Source organism: Cetorhinus maximus, chromosome 2 (assembly GCF_964194155.1).
Source record: "Cetorhinus maximus chromosome 2, sCetMax3.hap1.1, whole genome shotgun sequence".
Lineage (NCBI taxonomy): Eukaryota > Metazoa > Chordata > Chondrichthyes > Lamniformes > Cetorhinidae > Cetorhinus > Cetorhinus maximus.
The window spans coordinates 193,840,207-193,854,264 of record NC_135880.1 but is presented as its reverse complement, the minus strand read 5'-3'; the positions used below and the strand labels follow the sequence as shown (position 1 = coordinate 193,854,264).

The 14,058-nt window shown below is 42.1% G+C and overlaps 1 protein-coding gene across 4 annotated transcripts in view; it reads right to left on the bottom strand.

Annotated features, from left to right (window-relative positions):
* Positions 1–14,058, bottom strand: part of cdon (cell adhesion associated, oncogene regulated) — a 188,202-nt gene that overhangs the window by 67,531 nt on the left and 106,613 nt on the right. For all 4 annotated transcript variants that reach the window (XM_078531221.1, XM_078531211.1, XM_078531192.1 and 1 more), the window contains one exon: positions 1,377–1,514. In XM_078531221.1, the coding sequence (XP_078387347.1) occupies positions 1,377–1,452 (76 nt within the window). In that variant the 5' untranslated portion in view covers positions 1,453–1,514. The remainder of the gene's footprint in view (positions 1–1,376; positions 1,515–14,058) is intronic.

Below are 14,058 nucleotides of genomic sequence, written 5' to 3'. Positions count from 1 at the left end.
GCACAGGACAAGGACTAGAATCCACAATAAATATAACACAATTAACATCCCTCTAGACCAGGGGCATGGATGCCAATTCTACTGCCCATTCCAGTTAGGACCAAGATCTACTAATACAGACATGGGACTAACCCTGGGGCCTTCCTGGTCTGCATGATAATAGAAGCTAAATGTCTTTGTGAGCCATATTGAGAGGAGGTCACATATAAAAGTTAATTTCCTGTTCAAATTATTTGATATATATCAGAGAGATCTTGGGATTCTGAGTTAGGCTTTGTCTACCAACAGCCCTTTCCAAACTCCAGACATACAAAACTTAAAACAGGGTGAAGCAGTGAATAAGGGACATAAAAAAGGAAAAACTGCATCTCCTAGAAATTAAAAATGCAAGAAATACACAAGTCAGTCAGTAATTGTAAAGAAAAATACAAGTAATATTATGGGTATGTAACTGTTCATCAGAACTCACGGCAAAAAGATATGCAAAGCGCCATAGCCTCTCTTTCCTTTTTAAATACTGATTGACCTGTAATTCCAGCATTTTGTGTCAATAAAAAATACAAGTGCAAAAAGAACTGTTTGCCTGGGTGCAATTGTCAACAGTTCAGGGGCTACGTGGTTGGACGCACAAGGTGAAGCATCAGGGAACACAGTTGAAGTGTTTATGATTTTACCATTATTCAGGCATAATATGCTAGAAATAACTTTTCTTTTAGTACATGAATGATGAATGTTCAATATATTCATATACAAATGTTGCACTAATTTTAAAAAAAAAGAGGTTAATGGTCCATTTAAATAGAAATGTCAGATAAACCCATTAAACATTTGAATGTTAATACTGCAAACAGTAAGCCCTTAAATACCAAGCTTGATAAATTTAAAATTAGCTGGTGGTTAATAATTTTCTTAACCAGGAATACATTGCTGGATGGGGAAGCAGAGCCACAATATTGGAATGCTTAAATTACACTTGGATGTTATAATGAGAGAAGTGGATATGAGAAGGGTGAACTTTACTGGCCTGTTTTCCCTCTCAGGTATTTTCTTTTTTCTGCCATTTGTGGAGCAGTGCCTATGGGAATGTAAAACAAAGACAGAAAGTACTGAAAAAACTCAGCAGGTCTAGCAGCATCTGTGGAGAGAGAGAGAGAGGAACAGAGTTCGTTAGCATTTCAAAATGCTAACTTTGTTTCTCTCTCTCCACAGATGCTGCTGGACCTGCTGAGTTTTTTCAGCATTTTCTGTTTTTGTTTCAGATTTCCAGCATCCGCAGTATTTTGCTTTTAGCCTGTGGGAATGTGGTTGGCAATTTGCCTTGACACTTCAAAAAATCTTTAAAGTAAGCAAATCACACATTGGGTAGCATGGCTTACCTGCCCTGGTACAGGAGAAAAGAACTGTCAGCCACACATACAACACCGATTGCAGAAACCCTGTCTCTGGATCCATTGCACTGTGACAGAGAAGCAAGGCCGAAGGGTTCTGCAGCAAGACAGGGTGGCCTGCACAATCTGCAAGAGAAATAGAAATGCTCATTGCATAAAGAAAGTCCACTTATTGGAGGCAGTTAGATCCAGATAATGCCCACTACAGGCACAACCCATTTCTGATGCTTCAATTACATGTCAATATACTACAGCGCACATCAAAAGCCAGTGTGTAACAACAGAAATGTGACAAATTTACTTTATTTTCCCTCTCCTTCTCTAGAGGAGCTAACTCCTGCTAGGGTTCATACTGCTGTACCCTGAACCATGAGACCACTGGAAAACAGAACAGGTCTTGTCTGGTTTTGATATCCTGGAGGAACAAGTGTCCTGAGCACCACTGAAGAAAATTGAACTGAACATCTTTAGCTTAATACTGCAGAAATAAGGGAGGCCCAAGAAACAGGAAAAATACAGCGTTCAGACAATCCTATATCAACTTCAGCATTTAAAAACATGTCACTAAACATCAACATTTCAGCTGAGGAACAGGAAGCTGGATGAATGAGCAAACGTACAAGGCTGAAGTTATTAGGTGGAGGTTGAACCGTTTAATACGGTGCCTGTAACCATATTGAATCTATCTTTCTTCCATTGTCAGTCAATTCTGGATTACTGGGGACCCCTAAAGAATAACATAGGAACAATATACAAACAGCAGCAGAGACTGAGTAAGAGAAACAGAAGCATCCACTCGAATGTGAAACAACGCAGCCCAACTCTGACTGGTGTTAACATGCCTGTGTTAGCCACTTTCATCATTGGCAATATTTTAAATTAAAAACATCTAAACAAAAGAGAACACTGCATCTGAGAAATGCATGTTGCCATTTAATAGCTGAGATCTCAGGCACCAAAACTGACATAAATAGCAACTTAAAAGTCTGCTGTACCCAAAGAGTTCATTGTGCAAAGGCAATTCTAATCACTCAGCTCGTTAGTTATATTCATTCCCTTTTATTTAAAAAAAATAAATTAACGTTTTCTTTCCTCAATCTCTAGGCTCTTCCACTTATAATATGCATTCCCTTGGGCAAGGCAGCGGGCAAAACTCGATGCTGAAATGGATATCAGCCTCCTGATAGAATCATCACCAACTGCCATGAGCTGCGTGAGTGGTCAGTGGGGAGGGGGAGATGTAGACAGTTTTTTATTCAATCTGGTCTAGACTCTGCAGCCTGCATTCCCTTCTGATCTGACCTCTGAAAAAACACAAATTGATCAGTTTTAGGGTTGTGTTATTTGTGAAACATGACAAATAACATTAATGCAGAAAGGAAAACAGCCCCAGAAAGATAACTCTGGAACCTAGTTCAATTAATTTAGGCTTCAGGTTGCAACGGCTCGAGATGAAAGATTGAAGCTAAGTGCTTAATATCAGGTAGTACCGGTCAACTTCCTCAGGAATTAACCATTATTATTCCATCATCACCACCTGAGGGCACATCACCTCTGAATAGAATATTCCCTGTGGACACAGACAAGAATTTCTCCAGTACTGGAGACCCTTCCAAACCTCAAAAGAATTACCAAATCCTTACTTTTATCATCACCTAGAGAAAAGGGGTACCAAATAACTAAACATGTAGAGATTGTGTTTCAATTTTTCTTTTGAGTGATGGGAATGTTGTAAGGGTTTGCTCAGTCGGTCTCACAAAGAGGTTCAGAGGCTTTTAAGGGTGAACAGCAGTGTTTATTGATAACACATAACTATATACATATATAGAAAGTATAGCCCAGACTATGAGCTACCTCCATGCTTACTACTTCACAGGTCTCTGCGTACTCTTAAGGTTGCCCCAGGTCCCTTGTCGCATGACCCTTTACATCACACTGTGGGCAGGCAGTACTGTTCTCCAGTCCCACATTGACCCTTGCTATGTCGAACACCTTTATAATACAGGGAAGAGCCACTGTGCAGGTATTGACAAAAACAGAAACTATGCAATGGTATTGGGAGATATTTTACGATGACATTTCCGACTGATTATGATTCCAGTGATGAGTGAACTGCAACAATGCAATTGAGTTAGAATCATAAGCAATTTTGCCTTGTATGAAGGCAGTGGAATGATGGCAGAGAGAAATGGCAGAAATATAACAAGGCCCATCACTAAATATTTAACTATGAAGAAACTCTGCTACTCCACCGTTGAAATCCACTCCCTGTCCCCATTTCTTTATATAGTACTTACTGACTCCACAAGGAGTCACAAGGCTACGACTTTGAGTTTTGGTCACTTTACAGGCTACATTTAAAAGAAAATGATCTCACATTCAGGGCCCCAATTAGCAGAGCCCTCAATTGATATGGTCCTCTTGGGTGCTGGGCTTCAGTTATATCAGAAAAAAAACCAAAATGATTCAAAACTTGCACTCTCCAGCTAAGCTTGCGGAGTTGAGAAGATCCCGAGAGCCAGGACCCTTGGTGCTGTGCCAATTAGCTACTGCCCACTCATGACATCATTAGGAAGGCCAGTGCTCTGGGCAAATAGAAGAAAGTGAACCTGGGTTCCTGCTCTTGATCACTGTTACTGCAGCTGAATATGCACGTGTGATATGATACTCTTGTAGGGCACTGTAAATGGTTACACATCAACAATGGCAGTTTGGCGGAGGAACTGGAAGTGGTACCACAGAAATAAGTGGATACCACAGTTGTTGCAGGAAGGTAGCATTAATACACTGAACTACTACTTGAGCTGGGAACAAGGTTGAGGGGAAAACTGGAAGAATGTAATAAAAAACCTCATCATTCCCATTAACATAAATGCACAAAGCCATTCATTTTTAAAAATTCTTATGGCTGAGGAAACAGTGAGAGTTTGATGTTGCAGTTAACAATCCATTCAACAGCTACAGCTGACGCAGTGTGAATGGTTGTGATGCCACCAGAAAGGAGGTAGGGAGATAGCAACTTTACGTGGTTGCCTTGTTAAAGTAGGTTTTCCAATCTGAAAACTTGCAAACTAATGCTGTTGAGAATAGCCCAGCTATTGGGCTCAAGCTCAATGTATTGTTACCTTCCTGCAATAACTGTCAATCGAAATGCATAGAGTTCCATAAAATATACATGAGAGTTCTTGAAATTCATACACTTAAAAGAAGTCTGTAACAAAAAGAGAAATCCTTGACATTACAATTGTCTTTTGATGCATTGCATGACTGAAATGCACTGGAAGCATTTGATGGATGCAGTCACATCCCAATAAATTTACCAATATCCCTGAAACACTCCTGATGAAAACTCTGCAACAGATCTGCAAAAATAAGTTGCTTGGTAAGATAACAGCAATATTTGCAAAACATACGGTGGCATGGGCAATGATAGAGTTTGCACCAAATTACGCTAACCTTCTAGCGTTTTAGCTAACACATTTTTTTTAAAAGCAGTGGTGCAATTAATGGTAGCTGCATTACCAATTCTCTATTTAGGTAGTAAATTATTCAGTGATCAGATTATGGCAAAAAAAGTAACTTTTAACGGATTATACAAAATAGCATACACAGGAGTTAAAATACAAATCAAAATGAGGAAAAAAAGTTTATTTTTTTAAAAATTGCCTAGATTATGCAATATTTAATTTCCTCCCAAGATTGATTGCTTGACTTGGAATATTTTTTTGCTTTTCTCCACAACCTCTGCCCCCTCATCCAGGCTGTCAATGACTCAGATCCTGAGCTAATGCTGTCCCTTCCCCATCAGCTTCTCAGCACAAGAAATGATTCTGTTCACCTCCCCCTCCACCCATCAGGAAGACCCTGCTGTGAGTAAAGTGCTGCGTTTGCTTAAGCACTCAGGCCTATGCAAAAGGAAGAGCCATCCATCGGCAGCATGAACCCACATTGAAAGAAAAGCAAATATTTCAGCCCGTTAACACAAAAGCACTGCTTGCCCAAGGCAGCGTGCAGTTCCACTATGTTACAAAGTGAGCAGCTGCCTCAAAGCCAAACCTAACCCAGCTACCGTTTCAGTATGGGGGTGGGGAAGGTTTGACTGCCATTCTGTTAGCTGGGCTGTGCTAATGCATTCATCAGCATAAATGCAGAACGTTGTGTGTGCAAGTGTTATGAGTGCAGTCAGGGACAACTGCAAAAAGGGCAGACATCTTGGGAATTTCAACTAAGAGTACTAATAGATGTAAAGAAACAGTACTTGGGGGAAAACAACAGGCAACTGACTTCCTGCAGATAATAAATGGGCCCACAGCCCAGTAATATACAACTCTGTGTTTAATGCCCCTGACAAGGAGTGACCTTGGCCCTATCATCTAGTAATCCTACCTCAATGTCTGATTGTAAAGGTGCATCTACATTAGGTCTACAAGCACCATATAACCTGCATTTACTTTGTCATTCTGCATTCCACCATGCTCTTTGCTCTTGTACAACTCAACTATAAAATAAAATTACACACTTGAAAAAAAGGACAATTGTGCTTAAACTTTTATCAAAGACAGAATTTCTGCTAACCACAACAGGTGTGTGAAAGGCATCCTTATACTCCATGATCAAAACCTGTACTATACAAAGTGTTCCGGATATAAATTCAGGGGGCTGGCTTGTGCTACTGTTTTACCTGGATACTTGACTGATGAGATACAAGAAGTCGCACCCAAGGACTCACCAAACCCCTCATAATACACATTTAAACCTACCCAACATTTTTGTTCTTGGACCCACTGTGGGCATCTTTTCATCTGCTCCATTCCAGCTCAGTTTTACTGAATTTCACTGCAGAAAAATTAATTGGCTTATGGTTGTCAGGTTGACTATACAGTTGGAAGGCATTCGTGCCCTAGGGGGATCTGCTCATCTGGTGTCACTGGCATACAGCAGCTGACAGTCATTTTAAAAGAGTCCAATCGTGGGAAGAGCGAGGCCATGTTCTTTGGGAACTGGGCTGACCGATCCTTTGTCCCCTTCACTGTCAGGGCTGACGGCCTGAAGGTGCTGGGGATATGGTTCGGAGGGACCGGGGCATGCGTTAGAAACTGGAAGGAGCGAGTGGCTATGGTGAAAAGGAAACTGGGCATGTGGGAGCGACGCTCCCTCTCCATTGCGGGAAAGAACCTGGTCATCAGGTGTGAGGTACTCTCGCTGTTGCTGTACGTGGCGCAGGTCTGGCCCATTCCAGACTCCTGCGCGATGGCGATCACTCGAGCCATCTTCCGCTTTATCTGGAGGTCGAAAATGGATCGTGTCCGCAGGGACGCGATGTACAAGCCTCTAGATAAAGGGGGAAAAAACGTGCCCAACATTGCCCTCATACTGATGGCCACCTTTGTGTGTGGCTGCATCAAGCGGTGCGTAGACCCTCAGTACGCAAACACCAAGTGTCACTACGTGCTGAGGTTCTACCTGTCCCCGGTGTTGCGAAGGATGGGTCTGGCCACGCTGCCGCGGAACGCTCCAAGTAGTTGGACCGTGCCGTACCACCTGTCCCTGGCAGAAAAACACCTTTGACCACAAGTCCATCAGGCAGTGGTCAGCACGTAACGTCCTAGAGGCCCTGAGGGAAAAGGAGAGGGTGGACCCTGTGGGATGGTTCCCCGAGCAGACTGTCAAAGTCATTTGGCAGAATGCCTCATCGCCAGAACTTTCCAACAAGCACCAAGACGTAGCTTGGCTGGTGGTGAGAAAGGCCCTCCCCGTCAGATCCTTCCTACACGCCAGGAGGCTCACCCCCTCTGCACGTTGCCCTCGAGGTGGCTGTGGTGGGGAAGAGACCGTTGTTCACCTCCTTGTGGATTGTGCCTTTGCAAAGAAAGTCTGGAGAGAGATGCAGTGGTTGCTGTCGAGGTTCATCCCGAGCAGTTCTGTGACACAGGACTCTGTGCTCTACGGGCTGTTCCCAGGGACACACACCGAGACAAACATCGACTGCAGCTGGAGGATCATCAACTCGGTGAAAGACGCGCTTTGGTCTGCCCGAAACTTGTTGGTCTTCCAGCACAAAGAGTTGTCCCCGACCGATTGTTGCGGACTGGCACAATCCAAAGTCCAGGACTACGTGCTGAGGGACGCACTAAAGCTTGGGGCAGCTACCGCAAAGGCGCAATGGGGAAGGGTCGCTGTCCAAGACCTTTCTACCACAGCGCACCGAGAGACTGGGAACTGTTTAGAGCCCCTCGGGCTGTACAGATCAAAATGAAAGGCTGTAAATGATTGTAATACTGTTTGTACTGATGCACCTGGTGATACATTTTGTAAAAGTTTAACCTGGATTGTACCCTTGTAATGTTGTTTTTGAAATGGTTTGGAATGTGATTGAAGATATTTTATGAATAAAGTATATTTTTACAAAAAAAAAAGTCCAGTTTTCTCAGAACAGTCAGAAATATACCAGAGTATTGGTAAATATTGTAAATTGGTAAATTTATTGGTTAATGATTTGATTGTAAACATAACAATAAAGAAAATAATTATGCAATCAGCAACAATGGCAACTTGCATTTATAAAGCAGTCCTCAGGTACACAGCCTTTACAAGGGAGAACGGATACAGCATAGGAAATGGGGGACAGTAAAGTAAAGGGGAAACTATGCAGTTGGTTAAAAGAGAATGGGTTTTAGGATGGCGTTGGAGAAAGGGATGAGAGGTCAAGGGGTAAAATTAATGATGCAAAGTGTTTCACAAAGCATAGGGATAATGACTCCAAATGTTACTCGCCAATGTTGAGTAGAATGAAGAGAAGGGACCAAATGGTAATCCATAGTAGGAGTGGCAGGACATGTGTTGTTGCTCAGGTAAACTGGGACTTGTGGAAAGATTTATAAACAGATACATATAAGCACATGCACCTATCCACATGTCTCAGTGTATATGTTCAGAACAAGGGAGGCTACCACCTGATCACGGAACCCAAGCAATGCTTCATAAAACACAGCAAGGACTTCAACAGAGACTGTTTTTGGCCTTTTTTAAAAATAAAAATCACCAATGCAGACACTGTGTTGTTAAATGGTGCCATAGATCTAATGTTGAAACAGCATGGTAAATTGAAGCAGACATCAGAAAAAATGTCCAGACATTGGCAAGAGTTGAACTATCTGAAATCAATTTTCAATTCTATCCTGTCTGTAGGTGCCACACACTGGTCACTTGAGGCAAGTGCAGCTTTAAGTTAGTTTATTATATTTCAACTTGAATTTTCATTAAAACTGATTTCAAAATATTTTGCAGCACCAAAAGTGAGGAATGTTTTAATGTGAAGTAACTGTTGAGTGTCAGATACAATATTTGCGTGGGTTCAGAACTGCTGATTCCTGACAATGATCAGCCTTCAAAGATTATTAATGAGAAAGGTACAAAGGATCACTAATACCAAACAGGCACAACTTAGCAAGGAAACATCGCAGCACCAGTTATACATATACCCCACTTAATATTTATTCTCCTCTAAGCATATTTTACAGCAGGAGAGTCGATTGTTACTTTTTAGCCTGGTCTAGTTGATGGGACCTGTAATGCATACTTAAGGCAGTTTAACAGCTTTTACTCATTGAGTAGGAAGAAAGGCAATTACAAAGCAGACACTAAAATTCTAAACAATAGTCCAGGGGAAGGAAACAAAATGCTAGTCAGTTACTTTGCTGCTCATTGTCTGCACCCTCGCGCACATTATTGAAACATATGCTCTGCATCATCTGCTACTTCAAAATTCATGTGAAGAAAGAATTATTTATATGTTACCTTATTACAATGCCCAGAAACATCTCCAGCACTTGACATACAATGAATTACTTTGTGCAGTGACCGTTATGTGGGTAAGTGGCAGCCATTTTTCAAACAGCAAGGTGCCACAAACTGCAATGAGATGAATGGCCAATTATAACCTGTGTTTTCTTTTTCTACTTAAGGGAAGTATGTTGAATACCAGAACTCCCAGCTCATTTTTGTACAGCACTATGGGATCTTTTTAACATGCACCTGAATCACACCCCAGTAACAGATGACACTGAGGATACAGGGGGAGAAAAAAAAACCTCAAAATACTTTAAACATGGGGGAGAAATTTTCAGTGACATTGACACACTGCAAACAGCTGCAGGAGCTTCCGGCACTAGAGTTTTCACCGAAATCTCTTTCTGGCCATTTAGGTAATTGACATTCAAAAAGAAGTACCATGGTACAATAACTCTAATTTTAAATTGCAGCTTCGAGTCCTGTCTGTGTTTTTTTCCTCTTAGCTAGAGGGTGGCAAGTTGTTACTGTTAAGCCATCAAGCAGCTGCTGGCTCATGCCTCTCACCGGTCTCAACCAAGGATTTTGCCTCCTTAAGTCAGTCACACGCTTTTTTGCCACCGAGTTTTCGAAGCCACAGGGAGAGAGAAAAACTGGAATTATTACTCCCTTCTTTCCGTGTGTCTTCGGCTGTGTGCAAGCCTTTGATCAATGGCATTACTCCAAGCTGTAGAGATTTCTCTCTCTCTCCACTTTGCTTATTCCTGGGGTCTGGGACAATGAGGAGAGCAGCTGTGTCCTTCTAGAGCATGATGCTCCCTGTCCATAGGCTTCTTGCATTTCACAAACTTTCCCCACCCCCCCACTTCTCCCCACCGCCCCCCCGCCTCCCTCCCAAAAGCTGCAGTGGAACCAATCAAGCATGCTTATCGTCCAAATGCCAACAAAGACATTTCCTTTCATGCCAGCCAGCTAAGTGGGAAGAAAATAGAAGTGACTTGGATAAATTGTAGCAAAGACAGAGAAAACAGAAAATAATCAACTCCACATGATCCACTTCTGTCTGCACAATGGAAGCCCCTCGACCTCCGGGTAACCTGGGATAGGTCACTGCCTGGGTCAGAGGTTAGTCACAGATAAGGCAATATTGAGTGGCTGCCAGTTACAATGACACTCAATGTGTTCCTAATTAGATTCAAGGATGAGCCTCGGCTCCAAGCAGTAAATAAGCGTGGCACCTTGCTCTAAAGCACAATAACTAAAAGATCCCATCGAACAGTGCGTTCCACTCTCTGAATCTTAACACTTCAGTAATTTTTAAATTAGCAGAGATCTTACAAAGCCATAGCAATGAGCTCAAATGCTTTTTAAAATGCATTCCCTGCCCCCAACTCCGTTTTCTGCTCACCTTTTCTAAAGTCATGGGCGATTGTTCCACAATCATCAGTGACCCTCCAGGTCCTCAGTCAAGACAGCCCTAGGCGAAATACTGATTATTGTTTCAGGGGTGGTGTGCTATTTGACAATGGGGGCATCACATCCAAGCCCTATCCAGCTTTAAAAGTTCCTAGAAGCGTAACTTTCATTTGAATTCAGGATTAGAAACCGTGATTGACTTTTTCTCCTTCCCAGACAAGGACAGAGAGGGTCTGCAGCTCTGCAACTGCGCCCCCAACAGAGATAAGCTAACTTAACTAGCTTGCACGCCTCAGTTCCAAAGTTGGCAGCGTATTTACTAGCCAAGCCATCAGTCAAGATAATTAACTCAAGTTCAGAAAAGTGCACTCATTTTTTTGTTGTTTTGGATCCCCCCTCCCCCTCTCTCCCAAGCAAACCTCCTTCCAACATTGCACACCCTGAAACTGCTACAGTAAAATACCTTCCAAAATAATAAAGAGTCATAAAGAATAGAGTGCTTAATATCGTAATCCATGAAGAGGAGTTACCAATCATACATTGTAATTTGGTGTTTTTTCAAAAAAATTGAAACTGTATGAAAGTTCACGAATCAGTGCACACAATGCTTGCTATAGTTCAGAGTTGTCATGGCAATCAATATGGCACTTCTGCAATGGCATTTTGAGAGCAGCATGGTCCAGGAAAGCAGCCAGACTGAAAGCTCCCTTTTAAAACTGTATTGCTGCTTTAATGCTCTATTTTGGTGAATAGTAAATAGAAGGTTGCCTTCTCCCTCACCCATCAGGGTACAGGAGGCAGCATTTGCAATTACCAGAAAGTACCACCTCACATTTGGCCACACATCGGAGTACAGACAGCTGGCACTGGATGGGCAAGAAGCCAGTACTGGTCAGTGCAGATAAGGTGATAGGCGATTAGGTGACTTTGTTTTTGACAGGTTGCAGTTTACGAATATGAGGTTAGCAAGGACAACATTGGAGGAATTAAGCCTAGAGGTGAAAAAAAGTATGGATAAGTGTTTCAGTGATGGATGAAGGTAGGGGGTGTTGCAGTCTTGGTTTTGATTATCATACGGGAATTGAGGCTAAATCATGGCTTAACACCATCTGACTTGATCAAAATAGCAGAGGGGGACATGGAGTCAGTTTATAGTAGGCCTGAAAATAAAGACTTCAGCCTTTCTGATGCAGGGAATGTTGACTCATCCAAGACTTGACATCAGACAGACAGTCTAAGCAGAGAAGTGGTGAAGAGATAAAACTTACATACATATCATCGCTGATGTGTCTGTGGATTGTTTCAGGGGTAACATGCAGATGAGGACGAGGAAGGGGTCTTGATTCTTGAAGGACTGGAAAGATGGCCACACAGCATGGAGAAGAGAAACCATTGCTGGAGATGTAATGCTGCATTTGAACAGGTTGGAGTGGAATCACATGAGGGCAGTCCCACAGAACAAGACAACAGAGAAGAGGCAATGGAGGAGGATGGTACTGCCAACCTTATGACCGGCTGTGAAGAGGTCAATTAAGAACTAAGAACTTGTTTTTTTCCAAAATGCTTTTCACGACCTCAGGACATCCCAAAGTGCTTTCCCAGCCAATGAATTACAAGGATGTACCATATACCACGGTCACAGTCTCTGAGGATGTTATTCATGACTTCAAATCTAAAAACCAGCACTAGCATTCTTGGCTAAGACATGAAAAGCGGAGACTGGCTGCATTTTTCTGGCATTTCCACTACTAACAGACAGACACACCCCTATATTAAGTTTTGTTTATAGCACGCACTTCATTCACCTTACTTTCTGTTGTCTTGATTTTATTAGCCTCACTTCTTCGCTGTCAAATCATTACTGTCACATTTTGCAGATTGAGTCAAAAAACATAGCAAACGACAAACGAAGAAGGTAAAGAATGTATAAATCAAAATGAAGCAAGTGGCTAGAAAGCTGCCAATGAGAGCTGTTAAGGGCTTGTGAAAATAACTAATCCTGAAAGACCAGCAAGGAGAGCTTACCAGTGAAAAATGTGAATCAAATCATTCAAATACTTTTTTTGGGGTGGGGGGGTTGGTGGGTAGTGGAGAAAGTCTACAATTTCCACGCTTAGTAACTTAAATTTTTAATGTATAAAATGCAAATAAAATTAAATTTCACAATTATCTAATTAAATTTACTCATTAAATTGTCTGTTGGCTCTTTCATTGCTTTCCCCAAATATTTTATTTCAAGGTTTCCACCAATCTAATACTTCTAATATCTGACTGACCTCCTCCCGCCCCGCTGAGCATTTACATCTTCCAATCAATGATACCGTACCTTTTGAAAATGACTTTTAAACAAACTGGAATGAATTCTTTACTTTGTTGCATCACAATAAATATATTAGCAAACACTTAATTTATTTTAATCTTTAGACAACAACTGTGGTGAACATCAGTTGCTTCTTTGTTGACAGAAAGCAAAATAAATTTTATCTCAAGAATGGACTTTTTTCCAGTGGAAAGGTTGAAGCCAATTTCAATTTACATAAACCAAAAGATTTAAAACAGGGCTGAAAGATGAATCTTAATTATTAAATGGTGAATTTTTGTGCATTTTGTAAGGAAATGTGTTCATGGACATGTGTGTTTCAGGGCTGTATGTCAGTAAATTCACGGTGCACAAGGTGCTTCAAGTCAGGAACACAAAGGCAGGGAAACCTTGATGATGACTGGAAGGAGCCACGCAGCAGGGAGTGATGTGAAATGTGGGGAGTCAATGGGGAGGCTATCGTGTCCCAGCAACCTTCATTGCTTCTGGTCCCTCTCCCTAGATCTCGTCTACTACTCCAGTGTCAGACTGGAGGCCCCTTCAGTGCTCACAAATCCCTAACTCACTCCTAGGCCCTTTAGACCCAATCCCCCTATCCTTCCACATCTCCCTAATCCTCAGACCACTCCTGTTGCTCAGACCCTGATTTCCACCTCCCCAATGCTCCAAGATCCCAGGATCCCTCTGCCAGTGACAACAGATTCAAGGGTGTGATCTACTTTTGAGATCACTTTGCTTAGTCACTAGACTCTGGGACTCTCTTCCATCACAATTAAACACCAGGGTCCTCTCAAAGTATCACTAAATCAAAGGTCCTGTCCTTGTATTGCCAGACCAGAGATTCTCTTTCCAGTGCACCCAGATCCCAAAGTCTCTCCCAACCCAGAGAAATAGTGATTTGATAACATTACTTAGGCACGAAGCCGACGACTTGCAATGTCACAGCAATCTGGGCGGTGGGGGTAGCGGGGAGGGGGCGGTAGCAGGGGGAGGGGAAGAGATAGAGAGAAGAGAAAAAAAACAGTCCTTGTAAGATCAAACATCCCTGAAACAGTGATTTCTCTTCCATTTTTTTGCTAACACCCCTATTAAAAACAGGGTATTTCTAACAGAAGAATTACATGAACAATATGCTTATATGCTCAT